At 42.5% G+C, this 16,514-nt stretch overlaps 1 protein-coding gene across 1 annotated transcript in view; it reads right to left on the bottom strand.

The window, feature by feature from the left end:
• Window positions 1–6,969: 6,969 nt before the first annotated feature.
• Window positions 6,970–16,514, bottom strand: part of LOC130125102 (A-kinase anchor protein 7) — a 70,192-nt gene continuing 60,647 nt past the window's right edge. Inside the window, exons 10-11 of the mRNA XM_056294555.1 lie at window positions 14,013–14,048; window positions 6,970–10,712 (exon numbers count right to left, since the gene is read on the bottom strand). Coding sequence (XP_056150530.1) covers window positions 10,432–10,712; window positions 14,013–14,048 — 317 coding nt within the window. The 3' untranslated portion in view covers window positions 6,970–10,431. The remainder of the gene's footprint in view (window positions 10,713–14,012; window positions 14,049–16,514) is intronic.

Raw genomic sequence — 16,514 nt, 5'->3', positions numbered from 1 at the left:
AAGTCTCTCCCAAAGTGTGTGCAAAATAAATAAACAAATAAATAACAGGCCTTTTAAACAAGAGCCTTCACGTAAATCAGCGCTCCTGCATTATCACACTAAGCAGTCTCTTATTGTGTGACACCGTCCTGCTTCCTCCATGTTATTTCCCTTTTCTTTTTTTTGTCCAACGCCTTGATTGCATCCTCTAATCCCTGACCACAAAGCCCAGTAGAAGTGGGTTATGGTTATTTAGGGTCGGGTATTAGAACGGGAGGTCTTGCAGCTCAGAGCCAGATGGCCCCACAACAAGCTGTCAGCTGGCATGGCCTCCCTGGAGTGAAGACCCACTCCCGCATCGTCGTTTAACACCAGAACGGGTCCTCTCAAATGCCTGCGTCGTGAACTCGGTTGACTTGTGACGGGTGTGCAGGACTCAAAGCCTGTCAAGTTGCCGAGTGCTGTCCGGAATGACCGGAGGGAAATATTCAGTGATAAACATTATCAACTGTTGTGTTGTTGTGTGGTTAGCTCCTGAAGGTTAAGTCCTGAGCGTCTATGGTAAATGGGTTTTAATAAGCAGAACTTTTTCCTTTTGTGCAGTAACCAAAACTATGGTCATGGGCCGGGCTTTGGACTACTACTTTAGGAAAATGACTATTGGCCACAATTTGCATTAATGTGACACAATTTTGGAGGACTCAACAAAATACCAAACATTATGTTAGAAGGTATTGAAAATAGACGAGATTGAGTTTTTGGATTTTCCCCCCTTTCTCTCCCCAATTGTATCCAGCCAATTACCCCACTCTTCCGAGCCGTCCCGGTCGCTGCTCCACCCCCTCTGCCGATCCGGGGAGGGCTGCAGACTACCACATGCCTCCTCTGATACATGTGGAGTCGCCAGCCGCTTCTTTTCACCTGACAGTGAGGAGTTTCACCAAGGGGACGTAGCACGTGGGAGGATCACACTATTACCCCCAGTTCCCCCTCCCCCCCAAACAGGCGCCCCGACTGACCAGAGGGGGCGCTACTGCAGTGGTCAGGACACATACCCACAGCCGGCTTCCCTCCTGCAGACACGGCCAGTTGTGTCTGTAGGCACGCCCGACCAAGTCGGAGGTAACACGGGGATTCGAACCAGCGATCCCCATATTGGTAGGCAATGGAATAGACCGCCACACCACCCAGACGCCTTGAGATTCATTTCCTGTAAAATGGAAAATTGGTCACGGTCAATCCCCTCCCCCTCAACAAATCCAACAAGTAATCTCTGTCTTTGCAGACTCTTGAGTCCTATTTGATAGAGATTTTTTGGAGAGGTGACTTTGGTGATGCCTTCAAATAACCCAAATATTCCCTTCAGCTTAAATTAGATACCTCCTGCAGAGGCATCATGGCTGGCAGGATGGTAGTCCTTCACAGTGACTGAGAAAATTGAATTACTACCCAGCACAGCTGCGACACCCAGGTCTGTTGAATACCGTAAAACAGAGCAAAATATCCATCCAAACAGCATCAACTGATCTAATGCCGTTAGAGAGATCAAAGGCAAAGGTCAAAGGTCAATAGACTGCCACCTCCACCGCCTCACCAGCCCAGCATCACCACATTCATCTGGACACCCGTGTTTTTCACAGCTGGTGCTTCGGTAGTCTCCTACACCTGTCATTACGGATTTACATCAGTAGTGAATGCCTTCAGGAATTCTGTTTGGAAAAAAGTGCACTAGACATCAGCATTGTCCATTAAGCACCTCTCCCAGCCGCATGTGATGGTGAAACTGACATCTGCCTACTGCGATGCTGATAAACTCCATAATGACCAGAGGATCACAGTAGAGCTAGGGCTGCGTGTTGGCAAGAATGGGGTGATATGGTTCGTATCGTGATACAGGGGTGACGATTCAATATGTTGCAATATATTGCGATACTGTAAGCAAGGCGATACATTGGGATTTCATAGGCCTATGTTCTCTCTATAAGCTCCAGCATCCCCGCGACCCTGAGAGCAGGATAAGCGATTTGGATAATGGATGGATGGATGGATGTTCTTTCTATGTTCGCCACGTCCTGTCTCAGTTTACATTGTTACGTTGGAGTAGTAGAGTCAAATGGCTGAAGATAGATTACAACACTGCCATCTAACGGTCGGGGGTTTACACACGACAAAATGAACCACTGTCTGCCATGAATCTTTGCAAGTAAACTGTTAATTAAAAATCGATAGTGATTTCGAGAATCGATACAGTATCACAAAACATAATATCGCAATACTCGAGTGTATCGATGTTTTCTTGCACCCCTAATTAGTATTAGTAGTATTAGTACAACTTGTATTTGTCAGGAAGATGGGATATGGCTATGATATTAACTTCAAATATATACCTTATCATCAGGTCTGATCTGGACCATGGCGCATATATATATATATATATATATATATATATATATATATATATATATATATATATATATACACTACCGTTCAAAAGTTTGGGATCACCCAAACAATTTTGTGTTTTCCATGAAAAGTCACACTTATTCACCACCATATGTTGTGAAATGAATAGAAAATAGAGTCAAGACATTGACAAGGTTAGAAATAATGATTTGTATTTGAAATAAGATTTTTTTTACATCAAACTTTGCTTTCGTCAAAGAATCCTCCATTTGCAGCAATTACAGCATTGCAGACCTTTGGCATTCTAGCTGTTAATTTGTTGAGGTAATCTGGAGAAATTGCACCCCACGCTTCCAGAAGCAGCTCCCACAAGTTGGATTGGTTGGATGGGCACTTCTTGCGTACCATACGGTCAAGCTGCTCCCACAACAGCTCAATGGGGTTCAGATCTGGTGACTGCGCTGGCCACTCCATTACCGATAGAATACCAGCTGCCTGCTTCTGCTCTAAATAGTTCTTGCACAATTTGGAGGTGTGTTTAGGGTCATTGTCCTGTTGTAGGATGAAATTGGCTCCAATCAAGCGCTGTCCACTGGGTATGGCATGGCGTTGCAAAATGGAGTGATAGCCTTCCTTATTCAGAATCCCTTTTACCCTGTACAAATCTCCCACCTTACCAGCACCAAAGCAACCCCAGACCATCACATTACCTCCACCATGCTTAACAGATGGCGTCAGGCATTCTTCCAGCATCTTTTCATTTGTTCTGCGTCTCACAAACGTTCTTCTTTGTGATCCAAACACCTCAAACTTGGATTCATCCGTCCACAACACTTTTTTCCAGTCTTCCTCTGTCCAATGTCTGTGTTCTTTTGCCCATCTTAATCTTTTTCTTTTATTGGTCAGTCTCAGATATGGCTTTTTCTTTGCCACTCTGCCCTGAAGCCCAGAATCCCGCAGCCGCCTCTTCACTGTAGATGTTGACACTGGTGTTTTGCGGGTACTATTTAATGAAGATGCCAGTTGGGGACCTGTGAGGCGTCTGTTTCTCAAACTAGAGACTCTAATGTACTTATCTTCTTGCTCAGTTGTGCAACGCGGCCTCCCACTTCTTTTTCTACTCTGGTTAGAGCCTGTTTGTGCTGTCCTCTGAAGGGAGTAGTACACACCGGTGTAGGAAATCTTCAATTTCTTAGCAATTTCTCGCATGGAATAGCCTTCGTTTCTAAGAACAAGAATAGACTGTCGAGTTTCAGATGAAAGTTCTCTTTTTCTGGCCATTTTGAGTGTTTAATTGACCCCACAAATGTGATGCTCCAGAAACTCAATCTGCTCAAAGGAAGGTCAGTTTTGTAGCTTCTGTAACGAGCTAAACTGTTTTCAGATGTGTGAACATGATTGCACAAGGGTTTTCTAATCATCAATTAGCCTTCTGAGCCAATGAGCAAACACATTGTACCATTAGAACACTGGAGTGATAGTTGCTTGAAATGGGCCTCTATACACCTATGTAGATATTGCACCAAAAACCAGACATTTGCAGCTAGAATAGTCATTTACCACATTAGCAATGTATAGAGTGTATTTCTTTAAAGTTAAGACTAGTTTAAAGTTATCTTCATTGAAAAGTACAGTGCTTTTCCTTCAAAAATATGGACATTTCAATGTGATCCCAAACTTTTGAACGGTAGTGTATATATATATATATATATATATATATATATATATATATACACTACCGTTCAAAAGTTTAGTAGTGTATATATATAGTTTAGTAGTGTATATATATATATATATATATATATATATATATATATATATATATATATATATATATATATATATATATATATATATATATATATATATATATATATATATACACTACCGTTCAAAAGTTTGGGATCACCCAAACAATTTTGTGTTTTCCATGAAAAGTCACACTTATTCACCACCATATGTTGTGAAATGAATAGAAAATAGAGTCAAGACATTGACAAGGTTAGAAATAATGATTTGTATTTGAAATAAGATATTTTTTACATCAAACTTTGCTTTCGTCAAAGAATCCTCCATTTGCAGCAATTACAGCATTGCAGACCTTTGGCATTCTAGCTGTTAATTTGTTGAGGTAATCTGGAGAAGTTGCACCCCACGCTTCCAGAAGCAGCTCCCACAAGTTGGATTGGTTGGATGGGCACTTCTTTGAGCAGATTGAGTTGAGTTCTCTGAAGGGAGTAGTACACACCGGTGTAGGAAATCTTCAATTTCTTAGCAATTTCTCGCATGGAATAGCCTTCATTTCTAAGAACAAGAATAGACTGTCGAGTTTCAGATGAAAGTTCTCTTTTTCTGGCCATTTTGAGCGTTTAATTGACCCCACAAATGTGATGCTCCAGAAACTCAATCTGCTCAAAGAAGTGCCCATCCAACCAATCCAACTTGTGGGAGCTGCTTCTGGAAGCGTGGGGTGCAATTTCTCCAGATTACCTCAACAAATTAACAGCTAGAATGCCAAAGGTCTGCAATGCTGTAATTGCTGCAAATGGAGGATTCTTTGACGAAAGCAAAGTTTGATGTAAAAAAAATCTTATTTCAAATACAAATCATTATTTCTAACCTTGTCAATGTCTTGACTCTATTTTCTATTCATTTCACAACATATGGTGGTGAATAAGTGTGACTTTTCATGGAAAACACAAAATTGTTTGGGTGATCCCAAACTTTTGAACGGTAGTGTATATATATATAACTACATTAAATGAAACACTCAATGGTAGGGAAAGTGCTCAACAAATAAGGAGCAAAATAATCCAGTGATTCAAGTAATTCTTTAATCGACAGTACAAGCCTGTTTCATGCCATAAGCAATCATCAGCTGTCAACAAAGCTACCCGAGGAAAGGACATACCATTACTTCCTTGTCATGCACATCACGTGTACAACGTCCAATGGGGAGGGGGGATGTGCTTACATTCAAAAAATCAAAAACATGTGATCGCCAAAGAATAGAGAGGGATCGCTAACCAGCCAGTGAGGATGGGGGGGGGGGTCTATACAATAGATGCTTATATTTATGTCTGCAACTGCTAGCCAATTGCTGTCTACATTGATTAAGAGGAATGAATTTGCCAGCAGTTACAGACATAGATATAAGCACCTATTTTGTAATTATAAATAGATAGTGCCAATAGACAAATGACAATAGACAGCTGACGATTGCTTATGGCATGAAACAGGCTTTCACTGTCTCATAATTTACTTGACTCACTGGATTTTATATGTGTGTGTGTGTGTGTCTACTCTGTAGCCAGCCAAACGCTAAGCGGATCCCCTCCGTTTTCTAATATAACCCAACTCTTCTGATCCGTCCCGGTTGCTGCTCCACCCTCTCTGCTGATCCGGGGAGGGCTGCAGACTACCACGTGCCTCCTCCGATACATGTGGCGTCGCCAGCCGCTTCTTTTAACCTGACAGTGAAGAGTTTCACCAGGGGGATGTAGCGCGTGGGAGGATCACGCTACCCCCCCACCCCATTTCCCCCTCTTCCCTGAACAGGTGCCCCAACCGACCAGAGGAGGCGCTAGTGCAACGACCAGGACACATACCCACATCTGGCTTCCCACCCGCAGACACGGCCAATTGTGTTTGTAGGGATGCCCGGCCAAGCCGGAGGTAACACGGGGATTCGAACCGGCAATCCCCGTGTTGGTAGGCAACGGACTAGACCACTGCGCTACCCGGACGCCTTGCTAAGCGGATTTTAAGCAACCTTTTGTAATATTTACAAAACCCAGAAACGAATCTGTTGTATTTTCTCGAGATGGTTTTAAGAGAATTAGCATTCACCCTGTATACACGGTGTGATAACACTGCCATCAAAAACACCAGGGAGGAAAACAGCAGGGCTGACCGGAATTACAAGTAGTGGGGAGATTTGAAAAGGCCATTTGCCATCACTATTCATTGCAAATCTATTGCATGTCAAAGTGTAGAAATAAGTACAAACCCCAGGTTTGTATACGAGAGGGTAATCGCATACACAACACACGGCATTGGGGCCGCAACACACCCTCTCATAAATACAAACCCTAGGTTTGTCTACAAGAGGGTAACTGCAACACATGGTACTGGGGCCGTAACAGTCATCGACTTTTCTTCCAATATTTTGCATTTAATTTAATTAATTTCTTTTTCATAGTTTGCATGAAACAGAAGTAGCTTGCTGGAGATGTAGCTAGTAAGGCTCTTTCACACAGAATGAGACCCACTGGGTTGCTCAGATTTGGCTTAAGATTTCTGGTGTCAGCGAAGGTGGGCGCATTTACAACAACATATTTTGTCATAGCAGTCTCATGAGATGGTTACGAAACCACTTGAGAGCCAATTGAATTGTTAAGAGTGCTACAAGAGTTCAGATGGAAGTTCTTTTGGGTTAATACGATCCTTCTTCGATGTACGAGAATCGTAAAGGTTTTATTGATTTTATTGATTGATACAAACAGAGTCTCTCTAAAGCACATGCACACACTCATGTAATAACCCCAGACAGGAATCAGGACACAGAAAAGAGGATACTGGTTCCAAATTTCACATCCGGTTTTATTGTTCAAATACAGCTGGAGAAGACATACTGTACAGTACAAATAACAGCACAACCACCCATACATACACAGACACACACACTGTGCAGCCACACAGAAGATAGACAAGGAGACTATCCATACAGTCAGACAACACTTGTTAAAAGGTGCGTTAAAGGATATTTTTAGAAGTGATTAAGGTTCTGGTGACAGTAAAAGATCAAATACATTGAATTTCTGAGTCCAGTTTAAGACAGAATCCACATTATTCCCACTCCAGGAAAATATGTGGTTATAGATCAGGGTTATGCATGCATTTGACAATACGTGGGCTGATTTAACAGGACTATGAGCAAATTTTCTGTCTCATTTCCCTTGGCAATACAATGAAACACAGCTCCTCAAGACGCAAAACTCATCAAATCATTCCTCTGAGTCAAGAGTAATTCGCCATTTAACTGCTAATGGCTCAGCCCCTCACGTCTGCTTTCTAGCTTCGAGAGCGAGGTCCTGCAAGCAGAACCACTGACTTACATCTTTACGACTGTTGGAATAACATTTCAGTTCTTTATCAGGGAGGATTTTAAAATTCAACTCTCACAAATCAAGGGACCATTCCTAGATTTACAAGTCTGGCAAATCTCCCCCCCCCACAAAAAAAAGTTCTTATTAACGAGTACATCATATAGGTTTACCAAGTCCCCATGACCCACAGGCAACTTTTAATTCTTTGGCGGCGTGGACAACATGGCCGACGGTTGTGATCTTGCAACATCTTTCACTTCACCGTCCTCCTTACCAAATGTGTGCTTAGTATAGCATTACGACGCACAGTGCCAAAACATCTCACCAACGTATATAATCTTGAGCAAATGTAGAAGCACTAAATGCCATCAGTTAACTTTAGTGAATTAAGGCCACTTTTAGCCGTGCTTATGTCACTCAACAGCGTGAACTCTTTCCTATTAGCTAAATACAAACATAAAATAGAGAAAAAAAAACTTTTCTCCCCTCCAGCTCACAAACTGAATCCTCTTCTTTCTTTTTTTTAACTTACTTTGTCAAAATGCATTTTTCCCCAATAAATTCCAAGAATTTGTCAATGAATGCATATAGGGATGTTAACTGTTAAGCTGTCTGCCAGCACTGAAAGCATATATAGATAAGAGAAATAATACAAATATTGGACCAGTCAAACAATCACCCTGCATCTTCATCTCTACTGCTGCCACCATCATCATCATCATCACATATCTGTCTCATCAAAACCCCCTGAAATCTCCCAAAAGCAAACTTTTGAATAACTGAGGGGAAGCTATACGATTTAACATCGATGCCAATACATCTCATCTTATATAGTGAGTTCTGAATGGGCCTCATGACCCATTAAATCATAAAACTTGGTATACAAAAGATCCTTTTTTTCTTTCATTCAAGTAAATCAATAAACGGAAGACAATAGAGTTCAGATTGATGAGGATTTCGGGCGACAGCAGCGATTGTCTGCATCACAACCTTCCTCTTTACCGCATTCGTTCTAAATTGTCGTGTCCATGTTTTCGTAGCTGTAAATGCTGTAGCTCACCAGTCCAGCTTGCTAGGTTGAACAAATTGTAAATCAAGATAAAACAATCCACAAGCTCTTTCAATGACTGCTTACATGGCAAATGTAGCTCGAGAACGAGGAGTTTAAATCATCCAGTGGTAGCCACAGCAACTTGTTTGATGTCAGCAGCCTGAGATTGACAGAGGAGATGCCTGACTGCTTCACAGCCCTTCGTCATCACATCGCATCATCATCATCATCATCATCATCATCATCATCATCATCAGGCACAGCTCCATGAACTTAAAATATAATTTTGGCCCCCCATGACAAAATATGCAAAGGCGACACAACTCAGGTACTTTAGTGTAGAACCAGCTGCTTTAGGAAAGCAAAACCACTGTCCCACTAGGTTTCTGTTGCTGAGACAAAACCAAGAGTACTAATGGATGTTTTAGTGTAAAAATGTATTCTTAGAAAAATACATATTCTCAGTGGGGGGAAAAATAGGTGGTTGGCTGAGGCATTGTCATTGTAAATTTTAGTTTGAGCTGAATGTTTAGTGAACATTTCCATAGCAAAGTGAAACTAAATCTTTGTACCTGTACACACAGATAAGGTTTGCTATCCATCCCAAGGGTACTAAATAAGATTCAAAAAGCTATAAAAAGCTATAAATATAAAGGTCTCAGCATTTAGTGTCATGACTTGGTTACCACCTCACAGCTGCCCTCACTGGATACAACTGGTTCAGGAATACAACAGACAGATATTGTCAATTGACAATATACAAACTGCATTTTACACACAAATAGTTGAGCATATGAACTTTGCACGCCAACAGTAAATAAATAGTTAATTTTGAAGAAAATCCATTTCTTAAACTAAATGGATTAAAGTGTATTAAACCTAGTCTCGTGGCATATGCCAATAAAAAACTCATAGACCTAATCCAGTCATATCTGAAATCTGATTGGAGGGAGTCAAAAGCAGTCAAAGTTCAAATCCGGTCCGTTTTTATTTTTTTACTTCTTCCCTTAAACTGCAAAACTCTTCAGCCAGCATTCTCTCTGACGTTGGATATCGGCCATCCTTTGCCAAGTCTGCAGCAGGTAAGACCGCACACTGATGTTTTGAGGGAGATTACTATCTAAAGGTTATGTGCTGCACCTAAATTCCTTCTTCAGAGGATGAGGGAGACATTTTCCCGAAGATATCCTTTGTTTATGATATCCTTTGGATTGTAAATTATTTTTTTATACAAAAGCTACATGATTGATTATATTCTAAAAGGGCAGTTTTAGATTGGCATGGTATAATGATTAGGGGGCTCCAGTCTCCTTTGGACTCCAACTGTCCATCTGTCTCTCTGTATCATATGTTATCCATGTCGTATGTGTGCACAGATACAACATATCCCAGAGCTGATATGAGTCAGGACATCCTTATTGTTACCACACATTACAGCTAGCTAACCTCAATGGCCGCATAGCTTAGTATAGCTAAGCAAATGTGTGGTCATTAGGTTAAGAAATGCTGTCAAACAGTAAAGGTAGCATGGTTGGCTAGCTGGTCTTCTGGGACAATCAGCTAGCACAAGTTGCTGGCTAGGCTATCTAATTAGCAAGCAACGTTGGCTAGCTGGGTTAGCAGGATACATAGGTAGCATAGCTGGCTAGCTAATTAAGTTGGCTCCCTCTTTTGGCTGGCTTTGCTGGGTTAGAGCATCAGCTGGTTGGGCTGACCGGTTTGCTGGCAGGTTGCTGAATTTAGGCTGCAAAAGATTTGAGGAATTACTGATTGTCCGGCCGCCTGGTTCAGGTTTCATGTCCAGGACTTGCTGACTGTTCTCCTGGTTAGCCAGGCCAGGCCATTTTTCTGGGCACAGTTTTTCAGTATCTTTGACCATCAATGATGATGTCACTCCCTGGCGTCTGTACTGAAGCTAGGGTCCAACTTAGCTGTAGTTCCTGTCATCTTGGAATCCATATTAGCTGTAGCTCCTGTGTGCTCGGCATCCATCTTAACTGTAGTTTCTTTAGTGTTGTCTGATGGATGCACAGCTGTAGCATTTGGCCCACCTCCATTCTGAAGTGTCTCCTGTTTGTATTGCTGCAGGGCGCGATTCACAGCGTCCTCAACCAGTCGCTTGCTGACCCTTCGTAGCTCTGCCTCATTTGGCTCAGAATGTCGACGCCCACCTGGGGAGTGAAGAAAGAATAGAGGAAATAATATATTAGAACTCAACAGAAACACACACACGAGCATAATCAAACATACATACATACATAATCAAGCAGACCCCTATACCTGGAGATAGACCCCTATACCTGGAGATCCCTATACCTGGAGAGAGTTCTTAGGATGCCAATAAAATTCCAAGTCTCAGCCACTGACTTCATAATCTTATACCGGAAAATTAGTAGATTATACCTGAGAGTAAAAGTAGAAACAGTCTCAAAGAAAAGTAGTCTTGGAAAGGTAGTCTATTAAAAGTATATACATATTTGAATAGAAATAACAACCACTTTTCTTCCTGAATTACTCAGACAATACAATTCAGTCAAAAACTGTCTATAAATTGAACAACGCTAAGCAGAAATAATAGAAAATATGTTCAATTAAACTGAGATAAAGATAATTTCCTGTGCACTGTCTAATCCAGAATAATGAAGATGAAATTCACTTTTACACCATTGACATCCCCACGTTTGGGATCATCAAATTGAATATTCTGAAATGGGATAGCTTTTCCCTTGAATGACATGAGCTGCATTTTGAGTTTGAATGAGGTTGGAAATTTCACTTTTAATACAATTTGAAGTAAAATAGCTTTTTGTCACATAATCATGCAGCTGCTATTTTTTTTTACCCCCCCCCCTTTTTCTCCCCAATTGTATCTGGCCAATTACCCCAATCCTCTGAGCCGTCCCGGTCACTACTCCACCCCCTCTGCCGATCTGGGGAGGGCTGCAGTCTACCACATGCCTCTTCCAATACATGTGGAGTCGCCAGCCGCTTCTTGTCACCTGACAGTGAGGAGTTTCGCCAGGGGAACGTAGCGCGTGGGAGGATCATGCTATTCCCCCCAGTTCCCCCTCCTGCCTGAACAGATGCCCTGACCGACCAGAGGGGGCACTAGTGCAGCAACCAGGACAAATACCCACATCTGGCTTCCCACCTGCAGACACGGCCAATTGTGTCTGTAGGGATGCCCGACCAAGCTGGAGGTAACACGGGGATTCGAACCGGCGATTGCACGTTGTCCGTCTTGGGAGAGAGATCCTTCCTCTGTTGCTCTCCCTGAGGTTTCTTCCTATTTTTTCCTCCCTGTTAAAGGTTTTTTTGTTTAGGGAGTTGTTCCTTAGCAGATGCGAGGGCAGGACAGGATGTTGTGTTGCTGTAAAGCCCCTTGAGGCAAATTTGTAATTTGTGACAAATTGACTTGACTTGGTAGGCAACAGAATAGACCGCCATGCCACCCAGACGACCCATGCAGCTGCCATTTAACCTATCACCAGACAACAACAGGTTGGATGCAGTCACAACTGGCAGGATGTGACAGCTATAGATGAGCTGGTATAATGATAACATTCATGTGATAAGATGGTTAAGTTTTCCAATATGACAGATTTTCAATCTTGATGAAATTCACTTCTTGGCTTAATGGAGAGTGAAGTGAATTCCAAATCCGTTTCTCACATTGTATTGCATGTTGTGTAGTCGGTAAGTTAAAAGGTCAGAAAATTACAGAGGCAATCAGGCATACTGCCAGCCCAATTTAAAAAAAGACCGGCAGTCAAGTCACTACTGACAATGACTGAGAGTCAAATTGGCAGTAAGAAGAGCTGCTAGCCAATGAGTTAGAAAGCCGTTCAAAAAGGAGACAGGAAAGTTACTTAGCGATGCATTTTCTCTCACACACACAGACACGCACGCACACACACACACACACACATGCTTTTGCAGTAGTTAAAATAACCACGACCACCTTGGCACTTAATCATCACAGCTAGGCATTAGTATTTGGCATCAGTCTTACAGCTGAATGCAGCTTGCATTTTTAATGGCATTGTCGGTTCTGAGTAGACATCCTTGAAACATTCAGATTCTTTGCCTTATATATTTTGCCTTAAGAGAGTGCGAGAGAGAGAATTGAACAGCCAAATGGAGACAAAATAAGCGTGATAAAGCAGGAATGTCAAAATCAAACTCAATGTGCTGACAGCGAATTCTGATAAATATCCAAAGTGATTTTTGATAATTTGGGAGGTAATATAACCATATCTGGTACAACTACTTCTAAAGGCTGTTACAGCTTTCATGGAATGATTTGGGTCAGCTATACTGAAAGCTTCAAAAAAGGTAATTACTTGCCAGAATAATTATACAGGGCCTCTCCAGAGCCCCAAAGAATTAAATAATTACATATACTCAGTTAATGCACTGTTTGCTCTGTTATATGCCTAAACTCTCGACCGCTTCAAGAGGTATACAAACCCCTCGACTCCGACTTGTTTTGACAGCCTGTATTTAATAAGGGTAAAAAGTGCATTCAACTTCCTTAAGGTGTCTCTGCTGTATGACTGGACCGTCTACCTACCTGTGGCGACTAAATTGATTGAAAACGATGTGGAAGGAAACACACACGTCTCTGTAAAATCCAATGTATGACGTATGACAGTAAAAGTGAGAAAAAGAAAGGAGCTTCTCCTTAGAATTTAAAAACAATGCCTCCCCCCTTTTTTTTTCTCTCCCCAGTTGTACCCAGCCAATTACCCCACTCTTCTGAGCCGACCCGGTCGCTGCCGATCCGGGAAGGGCTGCAGACTACCACATGTCTCCCGATACATGTGGAGTCGCCAGCCGCTTCTTTTCACCTGACAGTGAGGAGTTTCACCAGGGGGACGTAGTGTGTGGGAGGATCACGTTATCCCCCCCAGTTCCCCTTCCCCCCTGAACAGGTGCCCCGACCAACCAAAGGAGGCGCTAGTGCAGCGACCAGGACACATACCCACATCCGGCTTCCCACCTGCAGACACAGCCAGTTGTGTCTGTAGGGACGCCTGACCAAGCTGGAGGTAAACACGGGGATTTCAAACAGGCGATCCCCGTGTTGGTAGGCAAAGGAATAGACACCAGACGCCCTAAAAACACAATGCTAATTATGAACCATTACATCTCCTGGAATATACTTACACACAAATACTTAAAAAAAAAAAAATTGATTGAGAAAAGTTTAGCCGGCGTAGTAAATTACAGTTTACCATAAAAGTAATGGTTCATACATGGTGGCTGCACACGATATTCACAATAAACCCATTTTGAAATGCAATAATCAAATCAGTAGGTAATTGCTTGTAAAGATTGAGTGATCTTAGTTTGGTAATTTCAGTGATGGCATTATAAAAAGCAATTTCAACCTGCGAATCAGAGGTGATACATTTTCTTTTTAAAATGGCAACACTGATTCCAGAGATGTGATTTGAAAAGACACATACTTGTGCGTTTGGCATGGAGTGGGCTCTGAACCAAATCTGCAACACAAACAAAAACATGTAACATTTAATAGACACACAGATAGACCCGACAGCAGAGGATATGTTGTCGTCATGCTGACTTCATATACTCTTAACACAATACGGTGTACACAAGGATTTTTTGTGTCCTAGAGGTTGCTTTTTTTTCTTTAAGGCATACAACTCTGGTTTTGAAGATTGGGCTGGGTCCCTGGGGCCACAACTGGTTTAAAATGGATCCACAAATGACCTAAAGGAATGAGTAAAACCATGCAATGTGAATGTAAGATGAAAAAGGGATATATTTTGCTTGACATGCAAATTGGATCCTAAGGATTATGTGGCACATAACTTCATTAAATTTTCCTTTTAATAATGCTAATAAAACTAACAACATTGTGATTGATTGTTGATCTAAAACATTAATTGGCTGGTTGTCTTCCAAACCACCTGTTATTCACTGCATCTAAAGACGACCTCTGCCTCGCCTCTCTCACTATTTCTATCGAGTTCTTCTGCTATCGACTAAATTTAATCAATGAACTTCGATCAGAAATTAGATGGACGTAAAGCTGAACCCTGCACCCGATATCTCACACACACACACACACACACACACACACAACCCTGATTGATCGATTCCACAGTTCCAACCCCAGCAGACACAAGGACACTCCAAGACACTCCATACTCGGTCTCTTTGACAACACAAACACAACCAGCCGTTGACAGATTTTTTCCAAAATATCTCCTACACAACATATCTCCTACAATTTATTATTGCTCTCGATGATCCTCACCAACTGTTCTTTTCTGTCTCCCATGGCCTCCATTTTCCTCTCTCTCATCATGCCCACACGTCTTCTCTTTTTTCGCCGTTTCTCTTTCAACCTTAGTCTAGCTGCATGGCTTGGTCGCCATCCTTTTTGCCCTACCCACTTTTCTTAGCCTCCCTCCCTCTGTCTCTCTCCTTCCTTTTGTTGCAGGCTGTTGTCGTCATGGTGATGGAGTGAAGATGAGGCACTTCAACTTATAACGACTCAGGAGGTCGTTTTTGTTCCCTTTTCCATCCTCCTTTGGGAGCCTTCTTTCTAGAGTTTCTTCCCCTTATCTGGGTCTTCCTGTCTATCTCCGTCGCTCTCCTCATCCCATCTCTCCAATTAATGTCTTTCTCTGTGTTCTTATTGAGTGGTTTGTCTCAGGCATCCCTCTCTTTGCTCAATAACCCCTGTCTGTCAGTCTCTCTCGCTCTCTTACTCCTTTCAGACCGAACCAAAACGTTGGGCTTTTATGAGGCTCGCTCTGAAAGGATGGTCCATCAACAATCTCAGGATTGAACTGCAGGAAAAAACTAAACAAAAAAAACAGGATTTTGGTGAAACTGGCTTGCATTTTATTTTTTCCCCCTTTTTCTCCCCAGACTACCACATGCCTCCTCTGATACGTGTTGAGTCGCCAGCCGCTTCTTTTCACCTGACAGTGAGGAGTTTCACCAGGGGGATGTAGCGCATGGGAGGATCATACTATTCCCCCCAGTTCCCCCTCCCCCCCAAACAGGTGCCCCAACTGACCAGAGAAGGCACTAGTGCTTCGACCAGGACACATACCCACATCCGGCTTCCCACCCGCAGACACGGCCAATTGTGTCTATAGAGACGCTCGACCAAGCCGGAGGCAACACGGGGATTTGAACCGGGATCCCCGTCTTGGGGCAACAGAATAGACTGCTACGCTAGCTGGACGCCTCCAACTGGCTTGTATTTTAACCATCTGTCTACCTACAGTAATGTGATTTATGCTATTATAAGAGCCGAGGGTAACTTGGTTTGGCCATCAGGATAGTGCAGTCCAGTTCCAGCAAAAAGCTCCCTTTTCCATGTGCCTCTGTACGCATCTCTCTCTCTCTCTCCCTCTGCACTAGCCTGCTTTCACTCTCGCCTCCAACTTTCTATCGCTCCTGTTTCTAGTTACAAGTCAGTCTTTTACACAGCCAGACAGGCACTGATTGACAGAACCGTTGGCATGTATGTGCTGTGTCTGGGATTAGGCTCTGCCGTGTCAGTGAGCTGTCAGTCTGTACTTGGTCGATACAGGAAATAACTGCTTTGCTCAGTCCTTTGCTGTTCCTCTCTTCTCTGGTTTATCGTGATGCATTTTGCTTCCATCTATTCTGTTGTATTCTACACTGCTCCGTTCAATGATGTTCTCCTTTGCCTTGCTCTGTACTGTGTTGAAAGCCGTTTAACATCATGAACCCGTAAAAAAAGAAAAAATACAACTTTGTTCAGTCTCTCTTCTCATTTAATCTCTCTTGCTCTGCAACTTTGCCTCCCATCCAAACAGTGCGGCCAAAAACCTTCCTGCCCACTTTAAGGCTGGATCAGAGTTGACATTCTTCTTCCTTCTGCCAGCGTTTAAAGTCAGCAGTTGTTAATGCTTGTGTTCTTTCCGTGGTGAAAGGAGCACTTCCAAAACAAGTCAGCT

Source organism: Lampris incognitus, chromosome 15 (genome assembly GCF_029633865.1).
Source record: "Lampris incognitus isolate fLamInc1 chromosome 15, fLamInc1.hap2, whole genome shotgun sequence".
Classification (NCBI taxonomy): Eukaryota; Metazoa; Chordata; class Actinopteri; order Lampriformes; family Lampridae; genus Lampris; species Lampris incognitus.
The sequence above is the reverse complement of the archived record's forward strand: the minus strand, read 5'-3'. Positions and strand labels throughout refer to the sequence as shown.